The 26,277-nt window shown below is 41.3% G+C and overlaps 1 protein-coding gene across 3 annotated transcripts; it reads right to left on the bottom strand.

The window, feature by feature from the left end:
* Nucleotides 1–14: 14 nt before the first annotated feature.
* Nucleotides 15–22,197, bottom strand: DAB2 (DAB adaptor protein 2). Of its 3 annotated transcripts, none has more exons than XM_038170522.2 (15): nt 21,724–22,197; nt 11,157–11,334; nt 9,969–10,108; nt 9,161–9,259; nt 8,905–9,036; nt 8,173–8,253; nt 7,864–7,887; nt 7,571–7,618; nt 7,340–7,402; nt 5,903–6,196; nt 4,583–4,730; nt 3,545–4,069; nt 2,961–3,052; nt 2,133–2,200; nt 15–1,463 (listed from the first exon to the last, which is right to left on the bottom strand). In XM_038170522.2, the coding sequence occupies exons 2-14, from the start codon at nt 11,251–11,253 to the stop codon at nt 2,138–2,140; spliced, it is 1,806 nt and encodes a 601-aa protein (XP_038026450.1). In that variant the 5' UTR covers nt 11,254–11,334; nt 21,724–22,197; the 3' UTR covers nt 15–1,463; nt 2,133–2,137. The 3 variants fall into 3 exon arrangements, with proteins under 3 accessions (XP_038026450.1, XP_038026448.1, XP_038026449.1); XM_038170520.2 differs by having other exon boundaries at nt 5,561–6,196; nt 21,724–22,196; XM_038170521.2 differs by lacking the exon at nt 7,864–7,887 and having other exon boundaries at nt 5,561–6,196; nt 21,724–22,196.
* Between the last annotated feature and the right edge of the window lie 4,080 nt (nt 22,198–26,277).

A 26,277-nucleotide genomic window follows, 5' to 3' on the forward strand; every position in this document is an offset into this window, starting at 1 on the left:
CAACCACACAGATATTAGTTTGCTATTAAGAGTTGCTTCTTTTTAATGTAACATCACTTGAGATACTACAATTACATAACAGTGTAACATCCATAAGTTTCTACATTTCCAGTTTGAGACAAATACTTAAGTTCATAGCTTTTTTGCATTACAGAAAGTGCAAGAGAGATTTATATACAAGACTAATTGCATGACTGGCTGAAGTGGATACTAAGGCTCTCTCCAAGTTGATTTTCTTAACTTTCCAGTTCAGCAAATGCTTAGACTTTTGATTTAACAATACTATTTCAAGTTTATGCTTCGTATTAACAGAAAAACCTCACATATCAGCATTCACCACTGGCCAAGAACATAGCTGTTACAGTTGGTCATAACTGACTGATTTAAAGGTCTGTTAGTAAAGAGGTTCTTTAGAAAAGGCACATTTAAGAGATGAAGGACTATGTCACATTAATAGCACAGAGCTGGTGCATCTGTTCACAAGGAATCTAGGCATGGATTGAAGCCAAGATTGTCTTTTTGCTTTCTGACATACTGGGAACATGTCATGCTACACCATGTATGAATTTAAACTGAGCAACACTGGGGACAATCACTGAGATATAAGCAAGAAACCTATCTGCTTGTTCCACTTGTCTGCCAAGCCCCATTAATTAAAAAAAAAAAAAAATCAAATAAATGAGCTAGTTGATTTCCCTCTCTGAAAAAGCCACGTTAGCACCGATACAACAGTTAGTGTCAATGACTAGCTCAGTGTTCTTCAAGAAGTGTTTCATCTTACCTGACACTACACTGTAGACCTCTAATACTCAGGACTCCAGCAATTCTGTTGCAGACCCCACAGTTCATTCCTTTATTACATTTCTGTAGCAGAATGCTACTTTTAGTTAAGTGGACAAGTATTCTATTTCTCCTCCACCCATACAATTTACATCTCTGTGGCTTAGACACCAAGTCATATGTCCAGTCACCAATTAGAAGTGAGTAGTATCCACTAACTTTACAACTGGCTGCTGTTGTGGTAACAAGCAAATGACCTAGTAGTTTAAAGTGTGGAGTTTAGCTACTAACTCAATTCCCTTATGTGAAGGCAGCACTTCTTCCCTAGGTACATTCAGTTCCTCTATTTCAGGACAGTGAGTGCTGCAGAAAAAGGAAGTAAGGTGACCATGTTTAAAAGACACGTGACTTAGCATCACTAAGCTCTTCTATGGAATATTGCAAGACTAAAGTAAAACTAACATCCACCAATTTGAGTTTGGGTCTCCAGGCTGAGTACAACTTTCCATTTGGTTTGCCCTGAATTACCATCTTCAGAGCATACTGTTGAGGGTTTTTTTCAATCCACCTGGACATGTTTTAGATTACAGACATCGTGGAATGGAAGACAGAAAAGTGAAACAAGTAGAAGAGTCATGTTGAGAAGAGCTCCAGTTATTCCATTTGTCCTTCCCTGGTTGTGCCTAGTATAATGAAAAGGGATTAAGGTTAGGATGGCTAGAAGTTAGAGTTTCACAGCTTAAACTAGCTTAGAACCACTAAGAAGAAAAAGCAATAAATAGCAAAACTTGTCTGTAGACAAGTAGACTGTATTTCATGGGATGACAAACTACTGTATTTATTCCCCTGCCATACATCTAACAGTTTGTGTTCTGTAGTTAATGGTAAAAGAACTTGAATTAATTTATAATGACAAAAGCTCATGACATCCCTTCTCTTGTTATTACTTTAATTCACCCAGAAAATGTGCCTTTAGTGTTTAGGAAATTGAACTGCATGGTGCACTGTCTGCTACCAAAGAGATATTCCACAGAACTTAGTCAGCACATACTTACTCATTAACTTTCCTCAAGGAAATGAAATCTACATCTCTTGTGGCTTTGAGATTTAAGTCCATAGAACAACAAAATCTTTATTGCTCAGAAAATGAAATTGGTTAGACTTAGGCAGACAACATGTACAAGTCTAAGTAGAGGTACTCTAGCAGAAGTGTACTTTAGGAACTGCTTGCAGGACTTCAGAAGAGCAATATAGTTAAGCCAGTGTAGTTGTTTACAGCCTGCTTTTTGCCAAAGGTTTCCTGAATCAGTTTCAGAGCATGAAGTAGGTTGTCTAATTAGTGGAAGACTTACCTAGTCTATGCAAAGGGGTTGCCAAAAGGATCACCAAATGGACCAGAAGGTTGTTTCTGAGATTCCTTCTATGAAAAGAAAAGTCATAGACTCAGTGGATTTTTCAAGGTTCACCAGGTTTATTCTGCTTGACTGTATCAGCTAATTTGGATTTCAAATGCTTTCCAGAAAGACAATACTGTGGAGCACCTGCTAAATACATATGAACAGTACTGCTTTAAGAAGAATAAAAAGAGGGGTCTAAAGCCAGTTAGTAGTTATACTAGTTGGAAGCAAGGTACATTTTGGAAAAGCCATGTGTACTTAACTCATTTGTAGTTGAGCCAACATAGTCACTTTGAGACCTGTTTTAGCCAAATCCTAGATGTCATAGGCCAGCATTCTGGATGTGACCTAGATTTTCCACCAAGGGCTTCAAGTTCTGTGTCCCAAATGGGGTGATGTGGGTAGGCCACTTCCTCCCCCAAGGGATACCAGCCATAGGAACCTCCCATTCAGTCCATACTAGCCTGCAGAGAGGTAAGCATACATGAAGTGGAAGACTTCTGCAGCTGCACTATTTACAGAACTTTGTAGAAGTTCCCCATATAGAGCTGAAGAAGTTTCCAGGAGGATTTATAGTTTGTAGCATTTGATACAGACCCAAGCCAAATGGAATTACACTTTGCTAGCCTCCTTGCAACAAGTGCCCTCAGTTAGATTAAATATTAGCCTCAGGTATGCAAGTTTTGTTCTATAGCCTCTAAAAGCTATAACTAAGCCAGTTCTCAAACACAGGGATCCCTGTTGGTAGGGTGGAGGGACATAGTGGAAAGTTTTAGTACTTACAGGTGAGGCATTGAAAAGGTCTGCTTTAGGTTGACTTTCAAACAGGCTATCAGCTGGCAGTGCACTTTGTCGGGGAACAGGCTTTGGTAATTCTAGGAAGAAGACACAAACTGCTATAATCAAACAAGTACTCATCTCTTTCAGTAAACCAATCTCATTCAGTTGCATATATAAAAACGCAATCAAGAAGCTTTATATGACCTCAATTTTAGCTTTGGCTTGTCCCTTAGTATACTTGAGCTGGATGAGAGTTGTACAGAGGTAGCACTCTACAGACCTAGTTCAGGCACTAGGTGTCAGTGTTTGGTCACTGGCATTCATTCGTTATTTAACAACAGGGGAGACAGTCCTTTAGTTCTGTTTCAGAACTTAAAAACAAACAAACAAAATGGTTAATGTAATCATTACTATCAGATGCTACTTGTGATCAACCATCCTCCTCCCTGAGCAGCTATTCAAGCTGAAGAAAGACTTTACCAGTCATTTTGGCAGACAGCTTGATAGCTTCCATATTATCATGATCTGTACTGTTTTGGGGCATGGCAACTTTACTACTAAACAATTGCTGAAAGCTCTAGAAGCACCTGAAAGATTTTGCTGTTCTGCTCTTCTTGCTGGTACTGCAGGTGGCTTTGTCAGCTGGAAGTCTTTGAACATTTCCTTGACATCCTTCATCTCTCTATCACCAAGTGGATCCAAAGCAATAAAAGCATCGCTCTCTTTCTTGGATATCTCCTTCTGAGGGACAGTTCTAGGTGGTGGCTGAGGTGGGCTACTTGTTGACACAGGTGGCAGTACAGACTGGGGCTGAGCAGATAGTGTTGAAGGTGGGAATACACTACTCTGGAATGGATTTACAGCACTGGATGGCTGTGCCCATGAAGCAGATGTAACTTGTGCTGGCTGTGCCCAGGCACCAGGGGACTGAGAGACTGCTGGACCAAAAGATGCAGGCTGGCTCCAGCTTGGTACTGCTTGAGTGCCAAAGGCAAGTGGTTGAGTAAATCCTGCAGGTTGAGTAGACATCATAGACCCAGGAAAGACAGATGCAGCCTGGTTGAAGGCAGATGTCTGTGTACTCCATGGTGATGAAGTTATGGGCAAGCCACCTGTGAGGGGAAGATAATTACACAGCACTTCAGTGTTCTGAAGACCAAGTAGGAGTGTATCAATTGTAGGGGGTACAGCAAGGAATTTTCCATCAGCTGTTTGCAAAAATTTGTTAATTCTTTCTTAAGAAGTCACTTGGAGAGGCTGGTAATAAAGGAGTTAGTATTTTTCCTCACTCTATTTCAGTACTAGAAGAGCAGAACTGAGGTTGGTAGTTACTTCTGTATAAGTAATTACTAAGATCCTGCAGCAGTGTTACCCTGGCTTCTCAAGTTGTGACACATATTTGCACCTTGTGTACCCAGAACAGCAAGCTGCTGTCAAAAGTTTATAAGTTCTAATTAAGGATGCAGAATTTAGGTGTCTATTCACAAAGAATAATAGTTTAGGGCAGACAGCACTACAATTTATCTATGGATTAAACACTGAATGTTAAAAAAAAAGCAGAGCTAGAGTATCAATGAAGTGAAGCTTTTGCACCAGTCTAAGATACCTATCATGAACTAACCTACCAGCTAATGGAGGTGCTGTGGTAGGACTTGTTTTGAAGAGGTCCAGTGGATTAGTTTGCACAGGTCCTGTCTGTGCCACTGAGGTTAAACCAAGGCTCTCCTTAGTTGGTGCAAAAAATTCCGGGCTAAACAAGTCATTTGATGCAGTCTAGAAGGAAAAAGAGCTGTTGTGAGATAGCATGGCAGAATATATATTGAGACTAATTATGATCAAGACTCTGTCTGGAGGCACAAGCTTTTAGCTACAGCAGAGCAGGAAGCTTTGATGTATTCTAAGAGGTACTTGGTATCCTAAAGAAGACCAAGCATAAGAGTTTCAAACTTTAGTTTGTTTATGCCTACAAATATGCATGGCATTAGGTATATATAATATATAGAGTTGCAGGTCAATGGCAGGAGAATTGACTAAGTACTTGCTATCATAATGAGACTCCCCTCCCCCAAACACTCCTGTTCAATCTGCAATGACACCTGAAGTTGTATCAAGGTCAGCAACTGAGTTTTTCCATCGTCTGATTACAAGAGAAACGCAGCTGACGCAGAACCACACTGTGTATGGTCAGACACTGAAATGGCCCTCAGTAGGCAGGTACTTTGAAGTCACATAGGATTCTGTAAACTACGGTTGGTACCTCATCATTAAGAAACCACAAGCTGATGCCTGTACAGCTATCATCACGGCTTATTGAATTATATCAAGGGTCAATATACTTAGCAGTATACTTACCAGACCTTTACAGAAGTATGGCAGCATTAAGGAAAAGAGCATACATTTAGTGATCATAGCTATATGAAGCATTCATGAGTGTTAGGATGTACCATGGCTGCAGAGAGGTTAGAGTAAGCATGGCATGTGGAAGACATATGCTGTGAAGCTGTTTAGTCCGTTACACAGTATGAAGAAAGAAAAGCTTCCTTCACCCAGCTTCTTTAAGTAAAAGCATGCATATCACCATTAATTACTCAAACATTGTTCACCTTGACAGACCTCCTTCCTCTTCCTGGCTTGGTACTTTGTGGTGGTGGGCTAATTGTTATAGACTCGTGTGACATGAGCTGGATATTGCTTTCAGAATCCAGCTTTACTCCATTCTGCAGGGTTACTCCTTTGGAAGGACCTTCCACAAATAAGTTTGATGGGACTTTAAGAAAGCCATTCTGTTCTCTGTCTGGTACTCCATTTGGAGTTCTTGCTGCAGGTAGCTTACTCTCAAATGGCCACTGGCTTGTTAGTGCTTCTCGTTTGCCAGTTCTATTAGATATCTGGTCAAACTGTTTACCAAAGTAGTCAATATCACCATTTGAAGCACCATTACCCACCAGTGTCAAGGTGCTCAAATTTTCCTTCTTCTGATCAGCAGATTTTAGAGAATCAAATGAAGTTTGTGCAGATTGGTCTGTCTGTGCAAAAGGATCATCACTGAAAGGGTCTGGATTAGGTGTGGGAAAGAAGCTGAGACTGGTAGAGAAAGAACTTTCTGGCAAGAGTGGTGGCTGTGGCTTTGGTTGGGGAAGAGAAGTTGTGATGCCATTCGAGAAGAGATCCTCTTTTGTAAAAGTCTGTTTGGTCTCAATTTCAGAGTTTAGGTCCACTAACAGAATCTCTTTAGCTTCCTATTTGTTCAGAAAGAAAAAAAAATGTTAGTTTTATATACGACTTGCTGCAAAGTACACAAGTTCAAGGAAAATATCTGCAGAAGGAAAGATGCTGGTATCCAATACATCATACTAATATGTATTTAACATCACTTTGAAGTGACTCTAAGGCATTAAGTCAAACACTAAGTAGCTGTGATTTAACCATTGCTTGCCATTTCAGAAACTCACTGTTAAAAGTATCTATTTAAGCTCCCTTAGTTTAAGGGAAGTTACAGTAATTAAGTTCACCTAGGATTTCACTGGCGCCAAGAACCCTTATTGAAATTTTTTTTTCTTCTTTTAAGAAGTTGTGAAATCACATTGTCTTCATGTGATTTCTAGTTGCAGTCTCTTTAGAGTAAGATTAAAAAGCAGGTGGAAGAAGTTAACATATTATCTGCCTACCAAGCAGACAGAAGGGTCAGACCTAGTCACTTGCTAGATTGACATCCATTCCAACACCAATTGTCGCATGGCTGATTGATGACGTATAGTGCCAGAATAAACTACTGCAATTTGAGGGGTGGGGGTCACAATGAGTTGTGACAAGGTAAAAATGCATAGTTTTCTGCAGTTAGGCCCCCACTGTGAGCCAGGCACACGTCTCGAATAGGTAGGTGTTCATTCAGAACACATTATTAAGGATTTTCTTGTACATAAAATGAACTTCAACTTCAAAGGTCATTAGCTGAATTTCTAAAATAGCCCGTACAGCAGAAATATATACAGATAGTTAAGTAGTTGTATACAATGTAGTTCTGTCAGTCTCAAATGAATTCTGCTGGATATAGAACTGCAGAAATGTAGGGATTGGAAGGGACCTCAAGGGATCATTGGGTCCAACCTGATCTGCCAAAGCAGGTTCCCCAGAGCAAGTTGCACAGATAAGCGTCCAGATGGGTCTTGAATATCTCCAGAAAAGGAAAGTCCACAACAAATGACATTGGCTACTCTAGTCAGTAAATAGCTACTATTATAGCTCTAGGATGCTAGTACATTGCTGATAACTAGACAGATGTCTCAATGAAACTAGAACTAAAAGTAAAAGCAGATCTTACTACTAGGACAAAGTTTGCTATCAAAGCTGGAACTGAAACAGTTAAACTACATTCTACTTACTGTGGGACTGCTCACATCAGGAGGTGTTGACATATCCCCAAACAAGTCCATCTGGTCAACTCCCTGGGAGCCAGAAATATTGAAAGAATTGGTGTCTGTTAGAGTTCTTGCAAAAGCAAAACCCAAGCATTATATAGATGTTTAGCAGATCTACACGTGCTGTATCTAGCACACAAGGTGAAGATACTTTTTTTTTTTTTTAAATGACATTAGCTCTAAAATTTAACCTACCAGTTTCTGTTTGTTAGCTTGATCAGTAGACAGTGCTTCATTACCATTCTGGAATAGATGAACAACAGTGTCAGTGACAAATATCAAAACCTGCCATAAGCATGGAACTTGCAGGCTTGGAAGAGTAAATCAAGCACAGAAAATTTATGGGAGATTACTACCCCTTTTGCTCTCATTTCCACTGTAACTGGGCATTTTACAATTCCTCCATAATGCTAGCACTATAAAGACACAGAGGTAGTTGTATCACAGCAGAAAACTGAATCAGCTGAGGCTGAACTGGAGAGACTTACCTCAGTCTTATTTGCTTCTTCACTCTAAAGAAGAAAAGAAGTCTTTTAGTATCTAGACATCAGGTAGAATATCCAAAGACTTTTGCTCTGGATAGTTTATCTCCTAATTTTGGTAATCAAACTGCTGGCACAGCTACCAACCAATAGCCTCAGATAATCCTGGCTCTAGATAGACCTTTTGCAAGTCTCTTAAAAGCCTGCAAGCCTAGCCAAAGCTGAAACAAGCTTTATTCAAACAAAGCAAACATTGAAAAGTGTTTGCAAAACTTGAAACAAGCAGACTAATGCAGCTTCTGTAACTTTACTTGCCTTTTTCTTGTCTTCTTCCCTCTTCTTCATATTATATATTAGTTGGAATAGGTCCTTAAGGTCAACAACTAGGGGCTCAGCCTGAAAGAGAACATAAATTTAGGCTACATGACACTTTGCATTTTGCTTCAGTAGAAGTCCACAGAGCAGCAACAGTAATGGTACAAGAGTAATGTTGAGATATCAGGAAACATCAAGACTTTAGAGAATTGCCTAGTCTCTGCTTAAGCTCTTTTATGTAGCAAGCAAGGGTAATGGGGTAAACAAAATAAAAAAATCAGCCCAGAACTGTTAAATCCCCATGGAAAAATGACAGTACCTATGCTAAGTGTACTTTTTTTTTTTTGTCCTGCTAAAAAGCATGTAGCTCAAGACTTCATGAGTACATGGCAAGTCCTAATCATATTTGCTCGAAAGTGCAAGGAGTGTTCAAGCTCCATAGTAGCCTCATAGCTAGGAATGGGGGGGGGGCGGAATTTATTTTCCTGTGTTTCTACCAACTCCAACAATGAACATGGAGAAAGCTTCTATAGTTTGTTCTGGACTACAAGATGTAGAACAAAACAAGAGCCACTGGCAATAGTCAGTTCCTACCACCCTTCTTCAGGAGACATCTGTGCTGATATTTCCCTACACCTCATAGGACTATCAGGACATCTGATAGGGCCTAGTGTTAACTGTTTACACCGTAGCATCACTCATAGTATACGGAAAAGGGCCTCTGATCAATACCTGTTGTGCTGTTTTTATGGCAAAAAACTGGTGTTGGCCTTCTCCTCCACAAATATAGCCAAAGGCACGATTATCTGTTACATCCCGAGCAATGAAGGAGATTTTGTTTACTGGATGCTCATGCTCTATGACCTAGAATTAGGAAAAAAAAAACAAAAAACAAACCCCATTGGTTTAAATTGCAGGATCTAGTTCAGACTTTCTAAACTACTCACTTGTAGTAAGAATCACATTAAGAGAATGACTTATTTCTTACCCCAGTTTTCTCATCTATTATCTTGATACCAGAGAGGGAGATGTTCACCCAGATCCTTTGCTTGTGTTGACCCTGGGAGCGAGCTGCCACTGCCATTCCCTGAACAAATGGAATATCAAAGCATTGATGAGACGTCCACTGGGTTGAATGAGTTTTAGCTTGTCTCCTAAGAACAGCTCATGCGCCCATAGCCGATATTGTACTAGTGCTAATCTAGTTATTCTGAAGCAGTGCTATGGTTTGAGCAACATTTATTTTTACAACAGATGCCTGGCTAGGTTAGATGTGATATCTCAAAATTAGACTGTTTCCTCTGTAAGCATGTAGGAACTTTAGAGATTCCTTCCATGGTTTACAGAACTATGGCAACAGCAGCATCCTTACCAGGTCAATTCAGCTTTCCTGGCCTGACTGAAACTACTGTGAAGGTTCTGCTTTCCAGAAGTAGCTATCTTCATTGCTGCAGTGTTTCATTTATCCCTTGTTTTGTCTATATATCTTGTTGTCAAGATTGCTACAGAATGGCAGCTTGGGCTTTGAATTATTATGCTAAATATCACAAGATTCCACCCTTCCCATCCAATACCAAAGCTCACTATTTGTAATCCAGTTCATTCTTTGGAATATAGTATGGATGATAACAAAAAGACCCAACAGAATATTCCCAAGACAGTAGAGAAACCATGATCAACTGAATTTGAAACTACTAACTGAGCAATGGGTTACAGTTTTAAAAGCATCTGCCATCCAATATGAACGTTTCCATCCAAACAGAACATTTTCCTTGCATAGCAACTCAGGCTTTTACCTTCAGCTTCATCATTGAATCCTGACTCATTTTGTCTCCTCTTGCCTCAGGGACATCATCAATGCCAATCAGTTTAGCTTTGTATCTTACACCATCACCTTTGAATCTAGCCAAGAGAGATTCATCTGTCTTTTCAGGCCCTGGAGACAGATAAAGGTTTTAGAAGAGAAATATGTTATGTTGTGGCTTCAGAAGCTTTTTAAGTATGTACTAATATGGTGTATTTTCTTGTAAAAATTGTCAGTTGACTATAACAGACTAACAACCTAAGTCCTTCTAGAAATGTGTGCTCCACAAGATAGCTATTCCTTTACAGTCACAGTAATCTTAATTACTGTGACTGTACAATACTTAATGTCTAGGAACTTCAGAACAGTCATGACACATTGAAATCTGTGGGCATCAACTAAGCCAAGAGTAGTACTTCCTATAGCCATAATGGATGATCAACAAGCTTTCAGGTGTGAGCCTGAAGTTCTGGTCTAGTTAGATCTCTTCTTGGTCTCTAAGAATCTACTAGTGCCTGTGCTAGAACTTGCTGTCAGCACCATCACTTCTACAAGAAGTCCTAATACCTACATCCCTATAATCACTTGATATTTTAGCTGTATTTGCCATTTTCACTATTACCATTACTTCTCAGAACAGCTTCATTTTCTTCCATATACACAACATGTTCAATGTGTACTTCAGTATGTATTTCTGTATGAGGCAATTATATCTCAAATGACCAATCTAAAGAGCTATCGTCTAATACAATTATTCTCATGAACGATGTTTTCTAGCTTCTCTGGACTAGAATCTGAATCCAGTGTGTCACTCCCACATTAGAGGGAGGAGAATAAATTGAGGTTGTATTCAGAGCAACAGCTACCTAGATGGTTGTAAGTCTGGTCACCTCCTCAGGAGACACCTCTGGACAACTCCTCAGGCATTCAGTGATTTTTTTTAAAGCATCTCATTTGCTGATCTTGACAAGTAGAACAGCAAGCTCCAGAACCTAGAGCTAGAAAAAGCTTTCAAGCTAAAAGCCTACCTTCTGGTTAGATTATACTAGTTTATTTACTCACTCTCCCAGTCAGCTTGAAACCTTTAAGTTATTTCAACTATGCAGCAAAAGTAGTCTTAGTTTTAGGCACAAGATTCAGGAGACTAACCTGAAGCATTCAAGAGGTAAGTATTTCTTACCTTTCTTTTTTTCTTTCTTTGAAGGCTGTGCTTTTGGTGGAGCCTGCTGCTCAGGCTGGCTGTTGATAGTAGTAGTAGTTTCAGCTTCAGTAGACATGATGAGATGATGGTCAGTTGTACTTGATGTAGTTCTTTAGAATCCAAGGAACAATCAGAAGGCAGGCATAATATTTTTACCCTGAAGAAAAAATATCCCTATTATACCTGTTAGTCTAGTTTTATTCTGCTGAATACTGAAGCACTGTATAGCCTGTAAATCTTGGAAATGGTCATATGGGAAATCTGACTCACCGTCTCTTCATCTCAGGCTACAGAAAGCATGAAGTTACAGCAACTAGGTGATGACCCCTTACCTCAGTAATACCTAATCAGTATATCATTCTGACCTACATCCACAGGCTGTACTTGCATCATCATGTTTTAATCCGTCATCCTTTAGCTTTTCACCTTTTAAAGCTATTTATAGCACCTCAGATATTTGTTGTATTCTCCTTCACTACAATCATCATCTGTAGTAGCACAGGAGAGAATGCAAGAAACATTTACTAGGACCTGTTCTAAACACTCATGAAAATAACATCAGAATACTCAATAGAACCCATCAGATCTTATTCCTGTAAGTACTCAAAGTCTGAAGTTATAACACTCAACAGGTAAAAGTAACTAAGTTCATTAGACTGCAAGACTGCTTCAGAAGACAAAAAGCTCCCAAACACCGAAACTCTTGCCTAAAGTTATCAAGTAATCTCCCCCCTTCAAAATAGATCTCTGCAAATTAAGTCATACTAGTCCATTGTTTCATACTTGTCCAACTCCATGCCACGATACCTTTCTACCCTCAGAGAACATATTAAAACAAACAAAAAACTACACATCACCACCAACTGCAGCCACCATGTTTTGTTCCTAAATAGCTGAAACACAGAGTCACACTTACTAAATAAAAGGACTTGTGCGTATGGAGGTCTGAAGATCACCTACACCCAGCCAGAAAGGTTTGGACATTCACATCTGCTACAGAAATTGCCTTGTGAGTTTTGTCTAAGGTATTGAAGTGCGTTCTGTTCAAGTGGTCTGCTGAATTTAACATTGATAAGTAAAGCCAAATGATGGTAAGAATTAAATAGCTGGTCTACATTCTCTACTAGCCATTCCCTCTGTTTACAAACTGGTAGCAACAGACCAAGTCACCCCTTTTATTCAGCACACTATTTGAGATGTACTGTGTAACCACACAAATGCTGTAGGCTTGTAACACCATGAGATATACAATGCCTATAATTCTCAACGGCATATTCCCCACTTGCCTTAGTTATGCCTGATGTTTTACCTGTTACTTAGAAGTTCCTTTAAGTGTTTTGTTCCCATTTCTGCCTCTCTTCTTCCCTCAATTCATTAAGTCCATATCTACAAATTGACTCATCTAGTTTGCAATTATTGTTATTTGCATGCCAGTGCTTAACTGATTCTTAACCTAGGAAAGACCAAGAGATCTTTGTTCTTAAGAGAAAGAATTTCACCTTGAAGGCCTCAATTTCTGTTTAGCCAGGAAGGACAGTGTCCATTGCGACAACGGAGCAAGAGAAAAAACAATTACATAGCACAGGTTGGAAGGACACTCACAGCAGTGCTAGAAGGTTTTGCCCACTGGGGGAAGAAGAAAGCACTCATTAAGCAAGTGAAATAAAGCCAATTGGATCTCACTTTAAATCTAGTCCAGCATCTAGTTCTGATAGTAGAGTTTCAGGTAGAGATAGACTTTACACTTCAGTGTAGTGTGCCATTCCCTAGATTTATCAAGTCCTGTAGAAAGAAACCTTAATATCTTTCCTATAGATATTAAGATATTAAGGTTGAATCATTAGTCAGCCACCCATCCCCACCTAGAAGGTTACTGTTTAGAGAACAGAAAGAAAGTATGGAAAAGAACAGACCTAAGACATGCTCTCTAGCAGCTGAATCACAGCTTTCAGATGTTCCGCCCAACCCTGTGCCAGAAAGAAGAAACCGCAAACTTGAGGCACTGAGTCTTGCCTGTAAATGATCCTGTTTCCCCAGTTTAGGGGAATGTGTTATGCAACCTAGTATCAGACTCTGAAGAACCCAAAATTAAGAAGAAATAAGTAAATATCCTAGAAAGAAGCAAATATCACAGAATTATAGGGGTTGGAAGGGACCTCAAAAGATCTTCAAGTCCAACCCACCTGCCAAAGCAGGTTCCTTAGAGCAGGCTGCCCAGGTAGGCATCCAGACAAGCCTTAAATATCTCCAGAGAAGAAGACTCCACAACCTCCCTGGGCAGCTTGTCCCAGTGCTCCAACACCCTCACCATGAAGAAATTCTTTCACATGTTGGCGCAGAACTTCCTGTGCTCTATCTTGTGGCCATTACTCTTTGGCCAACCTCTTTTCAGTGGTTTGCGTGGAACTGGACAAGTCCCTCTGTCTCCCACACCTCAGGTATTTATACACATTGATGAGATCCCCTCTGTCTTTTCTCCAGACTGAACAGACCCAGGTCTCTCAGCCATTCCTCAGAGAGAAGATGCTACATGCCCCTTCTTTTTTGTTGCCCTCCACTGGACACTTTCCAGAAGACCCCTGTCTTTCTTGTACTGGGGAGCTGAGAACTGGACACAGTACTCCAGGTGAGGCCTGACCAGGGCAGAGTAGAGGGGCAGCATCACCTCCCTTGACCTGCTGGCCACGCTCCTTTTGATGCACACCAGGATCCCATTAGCCCTCTTGGCCAACAGGGCACACTGCTGGCTCATGGTCAACCTGTCGTCCACCAGGATCCCCAGGTCCTTCTCCTCAGAGCTCCTCTCCAGCACGTCATCCCCCAGCTGGTACTGATGCACACGGTTGTTCCTTCCCAGGTGCAGGACTCTACACTTGCTCTTATTAAACCTCATTTGGTTTCTTCCTGCCCATCTCTCCAGCCTGTCCAGGTCTCGCTGAATGGCAGCACAGCTTTCTGGCATGTCAGCCACTCCTCCCAGCTTTGTGTCATCAGCATACTTGCTGAGGGCAGACACTATTCCCTCATCAACATTGTTGATGAAGATGTTGAACAAGACCAGACCCAGCACTGACCCCTGGGGAACACTGCTAGTCACAGGCCTCCAGCCAGACTCTGCTCCTCCAATCACCACCCTCTGAGCTCGGCCAGTCAGCCAGTTCTCAACCTACCTTACTGTCCACTCCCCTATCCCACACTTTCTCAGCTTTGCTATCAGGATGTCATGGGAGACAGTATTGAAAGCCTTGCTAAAGTCAAGGTAGATGACATCCACTGCTCTCTCCTCATCTACCCAGACGGTGATGCCATCATAGAAGGCAACAAGCTTGGTTGAGCACAACTTCCCCTTGGTGAATCCATGCTGACTACTCCTCATAACCTTCTTCTCTTCCAATTGCCTAGAGATGACATCCAGAACAAGCTGTTCCAACACCTTTCCAGGGATTGAGGTGAAGCTGACTGGCCTGTAGTTTTCTGGATCCTCCTTCTTGCCCTTCTTGAAGACCAGAGTGACATTGGCTCTCCTCCAATCTTCAGGCACCTCAATATGCACAAGAAGGATTCACTGAAGAGCTATAACAACTGCCCATACGGAGGTCTCTTTATGTGCCAGTTAACCATGCATTACTAGCCATCTGCCTTCAACCTATGCACTTCGTTGCCTAGAGCAAGACAAAACCCTGAGGTGGAAGAAACTTGGCAGGAATACACACAAGTATGATCTTTTCGATAGGAAGACAGGAGGATTTGCAAAGGTTCAGCCTCTCAGTGTTAACAGTTCAATTGAGAAGATCACTGAGAGCTTTCTGGCCAGTTTACAGAACCAACTCTCTCCCATCCAACATCTGGCACATCTCACCTCACCTGGTAAGAGTTTACAGTACACAATTTATCACACTTTCAGAGAATTCTGTCTTTGATGAATCCTACCTCTCAAGGAAGAGAATTAGCTGCTAAACTAAGAATGCAAAGATAGACAAGTAAGGTCTAGATTAGTGATGACCCCACCACTCAGTTTCTCGTGCAATTCCTTGATAGCAAGGCTAAAACCATTGGTCTTGGCTTACCAAGTTCAAAAACACATACACACACAAAAAAAAATGTTCAGCTATGCTGTTTAGCCTGTAGGTTGTTAGAAGCCTGATTTGTAGTTAGGACGTTGTTCCTTCAGTGTCAGGGCCTCAGTTAAACCATACTTGATCTGTTGGCCTAAACATTTCTAGATTAACAAAACTTTACTCTGGGGATTTGATCCTACTTCTTTCATGCAACTTGCATTAAGCTCTGTTTAATGTTCTGTCTTCTCACCTAGAAGAGGATGTATCAATACTTTGCAGGTGTATTAAGACAGCACCATGCCAAATGCTTGCTCTGCCAACGGAAATACTCTTTTGGAAAAAGCTACAACTGTATTTGTATATCGCAGAACAATGCACAAGGTGTAACTGTCTTGATAATACATAATTAGTAAAGTGAAACAGGGAAGGGTGATATTCATCTGCTCCTTGTGACAGAAGTGCAATGATGGATCTCTCATGGAATACCCTCTTCATGCTGCTGCCTTCTCCCTTAGTACCTACTGGAAATAGAAATAGCAGATAGAGATCTTAATACTCTAGTTAGTCATGTCAGCTTCAGATGTTAGCACATACCACTGCTGGTGCAGGACCATGCCTGTGAGCCACTATCCAGACATCTTACCATTTCAGCCTATTTGCCAACTGGTATTTCATCAGCTGAACAGAACAGTCTGTTCTCATTATATCAGTGCATCAGTCTGAGCTGTTTGTTTTTTTAGAAATTCAAACTAAGTTCCCAAAAGTGTTTTCTACATAATTCATTGCTGGAATTACAGTGAAGTGATCATCACTAAATTAACAGCTAGAGCTGAACAGGTCACTCAGTTCAAGTAATGCAATTGGATTGTTCCTTTTTTCCATAGTACTATGGCTTTAAGCACATAATCACTGATGAGATGATTAGTTACATCTCAGCCAAGCTTCCACTGTAGCTCTACCTCAGATTTTTCTTCTATAGAAAACAAATACAGTTGCAGCTATATTAAAACAGAGGTATTCAGAGAAATCATGACCAGTTTAAACAGGCTGTATCTGGTTAACAACTTCATATAATATATATTAGCAAGCATTATTTATAGCATTATGATATAAGTTCGCAAGCATCACCCTTCACCTTTTGTTTTCTTCCTTAGAAGTATCTTCATAAGCTATTGTTGTTTAATTGATTACTTCACCTCAAATTGGAGGGAACTAGGACTGCCTTGTCAGTTTGATAGACTAAAGTTAATTCTTTGGACAGAAACTTTAGTGTCCAAAGTTAGCATCCAGACACTTAGCTGGTGTGTCTGAACTAATGACCTGTTTTGGGAATAATGCAGCATCGTACAATGAATTTTGATAGCAGCTTTTCCAGCCTCTGTGTTCAGCATTTAGATCCCAACCTCTTAGTTCACTTTGTAGATTAAGAAACCAATCTTAGCACAAGCAATACCGGTATCTGAACTCTAAGCTCTTCTTTTAGAAATAAATTGGAAAACACTCCACTATTCTCTATTTTTGACAGTTATTTAGATGATAACACAGGCTTAGATAATATTCTTATAGAAGGTCACTAGCCTGCTTCTGTAGTCCTTACAAGAACATTCCCACAATAAATTTCTTCATATCCATTTTCCAGAAAGACAGAATGCTTTCTGACTTGTTAAGGGACCACTCTTACATACCACTCACTTCAGTTTCCAGTGCTGAAGCCTCTGACTCAGGAGCCACTGTCTTAAGGGGCTTCAGCTGTCCACTCCAGCCACTGCTCAGAAAAGCATCAGCTGCTACTTACAGGATAAGGAATCTCAGGCCATATGCTGGCAGTGCCTTCAGTCAAGACTGTTTGCTGAGAATCCCTGCATACATTAAAAACTGCTCTGCTTCCAGGTTGCAAAATTGATGCAGCTAGTGTTTATTCAGATGCAAACTGGATTTTGTACCACAGAACAGCTCAGATACTTCACTTCCAACTGTACTGTTCTATCCTGCCTAAAAGGACTGTTCCTGATCTTCCTTCTAGTAAGTACAGCAAAGGACTTTTGCCAATAACTGTGCTTTTCACCCCTTTCCTCAGAGCAGGAACTTGACACATATTGAAGCTGTTATCATAGGTTATTTCAGCTGCATGCTGTTAACTGTCCAGTGTTGGCAGAGTTATCCAGCTTTGCAGTTTGGGTGTGTGCAAGCTGTACTGAGAGAGATTGCATATGTTCTGCATAACCTATATGGAACTGTAAGTGTTCAGTTGTAACTGTGTTCTTGTTCACAAATCTATCTGCATGAAAAATGGGATTTTGTTGTATTATTCTTGAGTTCACTCAATTTAAAATCATATAGTCATTACAACAGGGTGAAGTGTTGTGGTCTGCTTATACAGAAGGTGCTCATCCAGCCAATTAACCTTAAGCAGTCAGAAACCTGTCCTTAAACATTAATTTTGGCAGTATTTGAAGAACCTTGCACCTAGCCACCAGCTACAGCCAGCCTTTGGTTACATAGTTTGTTGTAGCAGTCATTGGTTGCAAAAGTTGCTCCTCGCCGTCTCCTATAACAGATGTAAGTTATGTTCTTGATCTCTCATTGAAAGACTGATGATTCTGCTTGAAATTTATGAAGACAGGTTCTTCTACAGCAGTTTCAGTCCTCAGTTTCGTAGTATCAAGTATACTATAACTCTATCTATTCTATCAGCCAGGCTGGCAACTGTTTGCAGGTAGATCTGCTATTCAAACTACTAGAAAACTAGGTGACCTTTGTGCCCTCCTTTAAAGCACAAGTTACCCTGTTTAATGGAAGCACAAAAGTTAGTCTCCAAGGTTGCATACAGGCTGCAGTATTAACACTACTTCCTTTGTGTTCCCTACTTCTCCTGCCCACCCTTAGAAGGTAATCTCATCACTAAGCATTTTAGTCACAGTGTATTACAGACCCCTCATAGGAGGAGACTTGCAGTTATGCAATGTATCAGCATTAAGTGTTCAGTATACTTTGCTATGAGCAAGATCCTAGTGGACATTTGTCACGAAGCCTCCTCAATGTCAGGTAAAACATCTTTTATTGTGGCCCTCTAACCTAGCAGTTCTGTTTAAGATATAAACCTCCTAAGGTATTTTACTTCTCATCTTATTGCCTAAGAATGCAACATGAACTGACAAAACAGCAGGAAATTCAGCTCCGAGGCCAACCGTCTGCCCTTAACTGGCCTCAAAAGGTCTGAGCTTTGAGATTTAAGGTGACGTGCACCAGCTATGAAGCTTTATTAGAAGCTTTTAAGAAAAAACACACTGATACAGTTGGGAGTGAAGATCTGCAGGGCGTTTCAGCCAAGGCACTTCATAGCATATGCAAGGCACATCTTTTCAGTAAAGAGGAAAATGGAATTGTCTATGCCCTCATCAACCCAAGAAATCAGGAGTTAGACAGGAGATGATGCTTTGTTCAGTACTCAGCCTTTCAGCTTGTATAAACATGTTAATCCTGTTCTAACTGGTACCTCTTGTTTACTGACTCAGCCTGCCACCATGTTTTATCCAGCTTGTTTATAACCCTGAGACCCTTGAACCTATATACAACCTCAGAACTGTGTTCCTAAAGTCAGCTTATTTTGGAAGTGACGTTTCTTTGATACCTTATTCTATTTGATCCTTCTAACACAACTCCAAATTGCATTTCTGTAGAATCCACTCTGAGGCAGGGGAGTACTGGCTTGTGCCTGGTTGTGCTCCACAACAGAAGCTTAAGACCTTTTAGCATTTCCCTCCCCAGCCTCACAGTGGGGGAAGAGTTTTAGTTTCACTACTAATCCCTTAATCTACATGCAGAGCTAAATTTTCCCTCTAAAATCCTTACAGATAGCATGAAGCTACCTTGTAATCTCTTCATCACTTCTGACAGAATCTATACAGCAAACAGGATTTGTTCTATCAGTACCATTTCCAGAGTCAGCTGGCTTTCTCTGGATGTGGAATTCATTCCTTCACTGTCCTTGCAAATTCTCGTCTCGAAAGTGCTTGCATATTGCTAGCTTTGCTGAAGCAAGTCCACAAGCAGCCTCAAGTGCTTGGTTAACCCAGCAGGTCACACAAGTGTACTAGCAGTGTAAAGTTCACAAGGAGAAAAGTACAGTTTTCTCAGGAGAGCATTCACCTGTTCAGAGTGCTTGTCCTGCATCTGTTCATGAAGTAAAAGTGGTAAGTAAAATGTATATCCATAACATCTACTGGGAAACTGTGTCCAGCAATTGGATTATTCAGGTGCTTTGGCAAGTAATGCATATCTCACTGAGAAAGTGGGATCTATATATACTGCAAATGTACGGAGATACTTAGAAACATAGCAGAAGGCATGTATTGGAATGGATAACCATCTCTACCTTCACAAAAGGTAACTGATGCCAGCTTTCTGGCATTTGGCTCATTCTTCCAAATGATAACACTGTGCACAACTGCTGGTGCTCAGCTAACAGCTTAGTTAGAAGTAAGAGCACAGTAGACGAGAAGGGGTATCATAAATTACAGGACTAGTACAGTAGAGCTTGTTATAGTCCTAGCCTTCTGTCTACAGTAATAAGCTCAGAATATTATCAGATTCCCTATAGCAGAACCATCTCATCTGACTCAAAGCACCTGGCTTTTAGCATGCTGTACCCAGAGTCTTCCTGTACCGTAAGTCATGAGGTATGCTAGTTAAGCCTCTGCTTTGATGGGTCACCTGACATTCATTTAGGACTCACATCTTCCTTACCATTTCTACCACTCAGTTCTCCTCCAAAAGGAAATTCTAGTGACTGTCTATTAATAGAAGCTTCTGCTTTAGACTTGACCACATCCTCAGCCCATTCAGGGCAATTTGGAAGCTGGACCATGCCTCAAGGGCCATTTGAGTTGGATGAGATTGCAGTGATTCTTTAAACAGACAATCTTGTGTCTCATACAACCCCCTTCTCAGCTGAGAAGATTTAATCTGGACTTGCCCCTCTGTTTAGCTACCCACTGTATCCCGCACAAGGAACAATAATCACCTGATGCAGCATTAGTAGGTTTTCATAATAGCTCCTAACTTCCTGATAGTGACCTGTTAGACACCTGGTCACATTTTCGATTTATTAGCACCTAGTAAATCTTTACAACCAGATAGAATACACAGCTTTCGTAATTAATTTAATTTAATCTGAACTTCTGTTGTGCTTATTGACACAGCAGTGTCGATATCTAAGTATATCTATGCCAATTCCTTAGCATACAATGAGAAAAACCTTTAAGTCTATAAACTCTCCGATCTGCTCAATTTTGGACAGCCTTGTTTATGAAAGCTACAGAAGTCTTCTGAGGGGGAAAAAAAAGTGTAACCTTTTAAGGCAAACAAGATCCATTAATATGAAAGTGATTTCTTTCCACTCACTCTGCATTCTCCACCCTCCCAGCCCCCCAAAAAAGTTAACTTAATCCTACCTTACCAGTGGATTTACATGCCTCCTTAGAGACTGCTCAAGTAGCCAGCCTCAACTTATCTGAGGAGTAGAAGATCTCCTACAAAGAAGTCCAGCTGTATTGATACCACCTGCACATATGTTACTGCTCAGATCACAGGCACTACCTTGAAACTACAGCCAAAGTTAAGTGACATCACACAATAATTGCTAGAGACTTAAAGCCTCACCAGCTAAGAAGTTAGTTTTCCTGAGGAGAATAGACTCATTTCAGTTGATCCTAGGCATCTCTAATTACACCGATTTACCACACACAGGAGCATCACCCTGAGATTCACCAGCAGAGTGGTGCTCAGCAAGGATGCTCTATATAAAAACAAAACAGAAAACCCGCCCCTGCTTCACTGCATCCTAACCCTTCCCTTCTCTCCGGTACCAGAGGGTTCTCCCATCTCCACAACTCAACGTATACAAGCACCAAGTTTCACAAAATTTCCCCGTCTATAACCCCCACCCCCCTCCACACACAGGAATAAAAACGCATAATTATTTTGCTTCCAGCTCAGGCTTCCTCAGGGAGCCGGCCCTGCCGGAGCAGGATGCAGGCGGCTTCCACCCCGCGGCACAGCCAGGACAGGGGCTGCCAGTCTGGGAGCATCGTGGCTGCCCCCGGGGCCGGGGGGCCGGGAGCCGGGGGGCCGGGAGCCGGGAACGTTGTCCTCCCCCGACCCCGTGGCGCTTTCTCGGCCCCGTCTGGCGGCAGAGAAGCTTGGCCTTGCCCCCCAGGGGCTGCGGAGAGATGGGGACAAACCCCGCTGCGGTGGCAGCTCCCCTGCGGGGTCCCCACTCCGTGAGCCCCGCAGCACCCCGGGGAAGGGGGGGGGGGCAGCCCCGCCACGGGCACCCACCTCGGGAAGGGAAGGAGGAAAAGAAAATGGATAAATGAGTGAGTGCATACATAAAATAAGCGCCTTCTCCCCTTCCCCGTTGATGACAGCCCCCCTCCCCCCTCCCGGAGGCTTTGCGAGAGCCGAGCCCCGCTTGCAAAGCTACTTACGAGCTAGATCCGTGCCGCCCCGAGCATGATCCGACGACTGCAGCTGGTAGCCTGGCGGGGAGCGAGGGCCCGGTTAAATATTCTGTGGTACTCTCGCCTTCAGATTAGTTAGCCACTCACAGCGAGAGATATGGTTTTAATCAGATGCTGGCAGCTGAGGACTACCCAGGAATGTGTTATGATGTTTTTGCTGCCTGGTCTTGGCTACTCCCCCTCAACGTGTCGGTGCTCACTATCTTAACCCCATGCGAGCCGCCGCCGCCGCCGCTGCTGCGGGAGGGGGGAGTGGGGGGCTAGGGACAGCCCCCTGTCCCGGCCGGGGCCCGCAGCCCACCCGCAGTAGAGGGGGGGCGCCCAGTGGGAAGGGGCACGGCTCACAGAGCGCAGGTATTTCGTGCTCGCCAGGCGGCGGTGGGCTCGACTCTGCTACACAAAACGGGTCCCCTCGTGTGTCTGTGTGCCCGTCTGTGTAAACGCGGGTGCGGCGGTGGTGTTCGAAGAGCGAGTCCAAGCCAGAAGCTTATTTTCTGCAAAAAGGCTAAGACCAAAATACCACCCTCCCACCACCCCCAAACCTGTGGTGAGCTGAACCAAAATATTGGGTCAGTGCAATTCAGTTTCTGGGTCACATCCAGACCTGACCTTTGTACTTCCCACTCATCTTTATTCAAACATCTATTTTTTTTTTTCTCAGTGCAGTACAGATGTTTTCCAACTTGTGTAAAAAAGCCTCTGATAAAAAATCATTTTTTCGTCCTTGTAACAGAACTTTTTTTTTTTTTTCAAGGCTATAAACAGCCTAACAATCATTTTCTCAAAGCAGTGCAAAATATTTCTGTCCAAAACTATGATATTGCCCTTTGCAACAATACCCAATTAAAAAAAAAAAAAAAAAACAAAAACAAAAAAACAGAGAGAGGGAGAAAAAAGAAAAAAAAAGAAAAAAAAACATATTTTTTCAGTATTACAACCGCAGTTGAAATACATTTGATAGACATTTTGAAGTACTTTAGACAGGGGAGTATTTAATGCAAAATGATTTTGCTACTGGGGAGTTCAAGATTCAAAACTGATTCATTTGCATTTGTTCATCATGCAAAGGTACCAAAGGGTATGATACTTTCCTTGATATGGTGAAGTGTACATTTTTGAGTCTGACTGCTCAGGCCTGCAGTAGCAAAAGTGGTAGGAGCCCTGTGTGCCTGTGGTTACTAAAAGCTGATAGTTGTGTCTCACTTGCCTGTATTGGTCTTTCATTTCAGAAGTGCTAATTTTAACTAGAAAGAACTCCTTAAGGATGTATTTTTGTACACCAGCCTAGTGTCCACGGAAGGAAGTGCATACTGCATGTCAGGCATTTGCTACAATTAACAGGTTGCTGGCCACACAGACATTGGTATTTGCAGAATTAAATCTGAATTCTTTGGGACGCTATCATATTCATGTTTAATAATGTTGGTTTTGTACAGCTTGCACTACACTGTACATTGTTTTGAACATCTTACACTAGAGACCTACCAAAAGGACTGAAGCTTCTTGTTGCTCTATGGTAGTATGTGTTTTAAAGAATAATGCTTTGCTCAGCATGTATTGTGGAAGTGAGTTACACAGACTGCCTAAAATGCAGGATGAGATTTTGCATAGTTTGAAAATGGTGCAGTAACAAAGCAACTTCTCTAAAGCAGTCCAGCTTGCTGCTGGCATAAGCAGGACTAGAACTTTTTAGGCTTTGCCTACCACAAAACCTAGGCACATTTTACTGGAACACCTCGACTAGTTGCACTACTGGTTACCAATACAGTTTGTACTATTTGTTAAATTTTGAAGAGATTAAAATGTTTCACTTACACCCAGAGAAAGCAGTTTAAGAGCCCTTTTGGGGTGCAATGAAATTAGCCTACTAAATGAATGTCAAGAAGTCCTTTACCACCTACCACTACTTGGGACATAACTAATAATATCATGGAAAACAAAACAAAACAAACAAATGAACAAAAACCCTTTATTGATAAATGGTTAAAAACTAACTGAAAAAAAAATACACTTTTCTTAGAGAATAAAAAATATCACAACCTTAAAGGACTGCAGTGTCTATTTTGTAATTCAATTCGGTACAGCTCCCCTGATGTCCCACATTGTTGAGCTAAATGCTGAAATCCAGAACTGTTACATTAAACATATGTAATAAGCTTGCTTTCTGAATGTAGGAGGAATCCAGGCAGAAAGCCCCACAGGAATTCAGTTATTTCTTCTATACTGCACTGCAGGACTTAAAGGGCATGCTTTACACTTCATGAAAAGTAGAAAGATTTGTATTTCACCACAGTAAAAACAGAACCAAATGGACAATGACTATTATGACTTTTAACCTGACTCTGAAAAGATTATAGCAGAAAGAATGCTATGTTTTCCAGGATGATTGCTTTTTTCTCATATTTGTTATGTCTGATCTTACTACTGCTGGCACAGTTTCACTGCCCTACCCAAGGTTTTTTTGTTTTAAGTCAACTGTTTATTGTACAGAACAGTATCAGCCTCGGCAATTCACAAATACAAACCATTTTTTCAGCAGGTCTAAAATTATCTTGAAGCTGCAGCTGGAAAACTTCACCTCAGTGAGTTTTTCTATCACTTTTCCGGATGTTAACTCTGCCTAAACCACAGTCTGTCATTAGGATCACTGTGATTCCAGTCCGGGTAGAAACTGGGGTAGCAGAGTGAAATAAAAACATTGAAGTGCAGAGACATTCAGAAGAAATCAACTTTAACTTTAGAAACATGAGTGCCTTGAAAGCAGTATCAATAACAGTTTGTGAAAAATCTGCTTGCAGCAAAGCAACGCAGTAGCTAATCCTGCGATGGCTTGCTCAAGAATGCATGGTTTATTATTAAAGTAATCTTTTAAGATTTTATTGGAATGTGCTTCCACAGTAGTGTTGTTGCCTTTGTGGGCTTTACTATGTGTGTGTCATCTTGTCCATAATTAAACTTTTCACTGACAGACCTGGGACTTTTTTTTTTTTTTTTTTTTCTTAAACCTCCCACTTTGAATACTGGAATTTCATTTGAACTTTAAATACTGCCTTGGAATTTGCCATAAGGTAAACTGTCTGCTCCTCGAAGCTTCCCTGTGCTGCTACAGATGTTGCAGACACACAATAAGCAACTGAATGTAAGAGAAACTGCAAACTTTTGTTTCAGTGTTAAAAAAAACTGGTGGGAACAAAAGAGTTGTTCAGATGATCAGGTTGTCCCTAGAGAAGTCTCACTTTGGAACATACGGGAATGAAAATTAATGGAAAACTAGCCTAGAAAGTTCATTTTTAGTGAAGCTTCACTGCTGTCAATGGAGAGAAGGTGAAGTATGTCAAAGGAAACATGAAGGAAGAATTTGTACTTCAGCCTTTGGACTTCTCAGCCAAGTTTCTCATGTGACTTGGACTTGCTGACCACTTCTTTTTATAAATTCAGTTAAAGATAAAGTCCACTGAATATCTGAAGCAAAAAGTATCCTTGCTATTTTAAAATCTTAAATTAGAATATATAGTTCATTTTAGCATAGCTGTAGGCATAGAGCTCTGGGTAACATAGTCCATATGTAACAGCCTCAGTACCCAAATGCTGGATCATCAACAGACCTCAAACTTGTCTTGAAAATAGTTTCTCCTGGAATCAAGAATAGACTTGAATAATTATTTAAACCAAGACTTGTTTGTGGAGGCCCAAGTTTGGAAGTCTGGGGCTTAGACTGCCACAGGGATTTAAATTGTTAATATGTTCAGCCATTTAGAAGTGATTGAGCAAGAGAAATGTAAGAGCTATTGCCCCTCAGCTGAGGTACAACAGCTCTCTCCATGTGTGCCTTAACTAACAGCACTGTGAGGCAAAACCAATTATTTTAAATTGCTTTCAGTGGTATTTGCTAACAATTTCAGCTAAACTCTCTAAGTTCTCAGGTGATGACTGCTAATATTTGGCTTAGAAATGATGACTTCCCATAGCTTTTCTGTCCCCTCCCCCCTCATTTCCCAATTCCTCCTGTCCCCTCTCCCCCAACCCCCCAATGCTTCAGGCAGGGATATTTTGGGAGGATATGGTGAATTTTGTGACTGGATTCTCATTCATTGACATTATAGCACTGCATCTCTCCAGCCTGGAGGTTTTACCTATCCGACATGGTCATCAGCACAGTGCAGGCTTCTAAAACACGAGAAACATTGTGAAGCTGCTCAGCAGTTTTTCGTATCTCTTCCCATCTGCAGCCTTAGTTTGCCTCAGGCCTGGCTGTGAATGTGTGCTGGCATGGAGAGTAGGCATGTGATGTATCATGTTTTACATCACACAACAGGGTCACGGTGTGTAGCTCACACAGTGCCTCTGTTCTGGCATGTCTATGCTCAGCTCAACTCAGATTTTAGCTGAGGTAGCAGGGACATTTCCACCATTGTAACACTGTGCTTGGTCACTTGTATGGTCAATTAGGACCATGAATTCTTCAGACCAAAAAATATGTTTGTAGGCATTGTCTCATCTCAAGAAGTACACTGCCCCCAC

The sequence above is a fragment of the Anas platyrhynchos genome, chromosome Z (genome assembly GCF_047663525.1).
Source record: "Anas platyrhynchos isolate ZD024472 breed Pekin duck chromosome Z, IASCAAS_PekinDuck_T2T, whole genome shotgun sequence".
NCBI classification, from domain to species: domain Eukaryota; kingdom Metazoa; phylum Chordata; class Aves; order Anseriformes; family Anatidae; genus Anas; species Anas platyrhynchos.

Coding starts and splice junctions, on each gene's coding strand:
- DAB2 (XM_038170520.2), bottom strand. CDS start 11,253: ATGTCTACTGAAGCTGAAACTACTACTACTATCAACAGCCAGCCTGAG. Junction 9,260..9,968: donor ATTCAATGATGAAGCTGAAG/GTAAAAGCCTGA, acceptor CCATTTGTTCAG/GGAATGGCAGTGGCAGCTCG. Junction 3,053..3,544: donor AGAACAGCAAAATCTTTCAG/GTGCTTCTAGAG, acceptor TCTTCTTCCTAG/AATTACCAAAGCCTGTTCCC.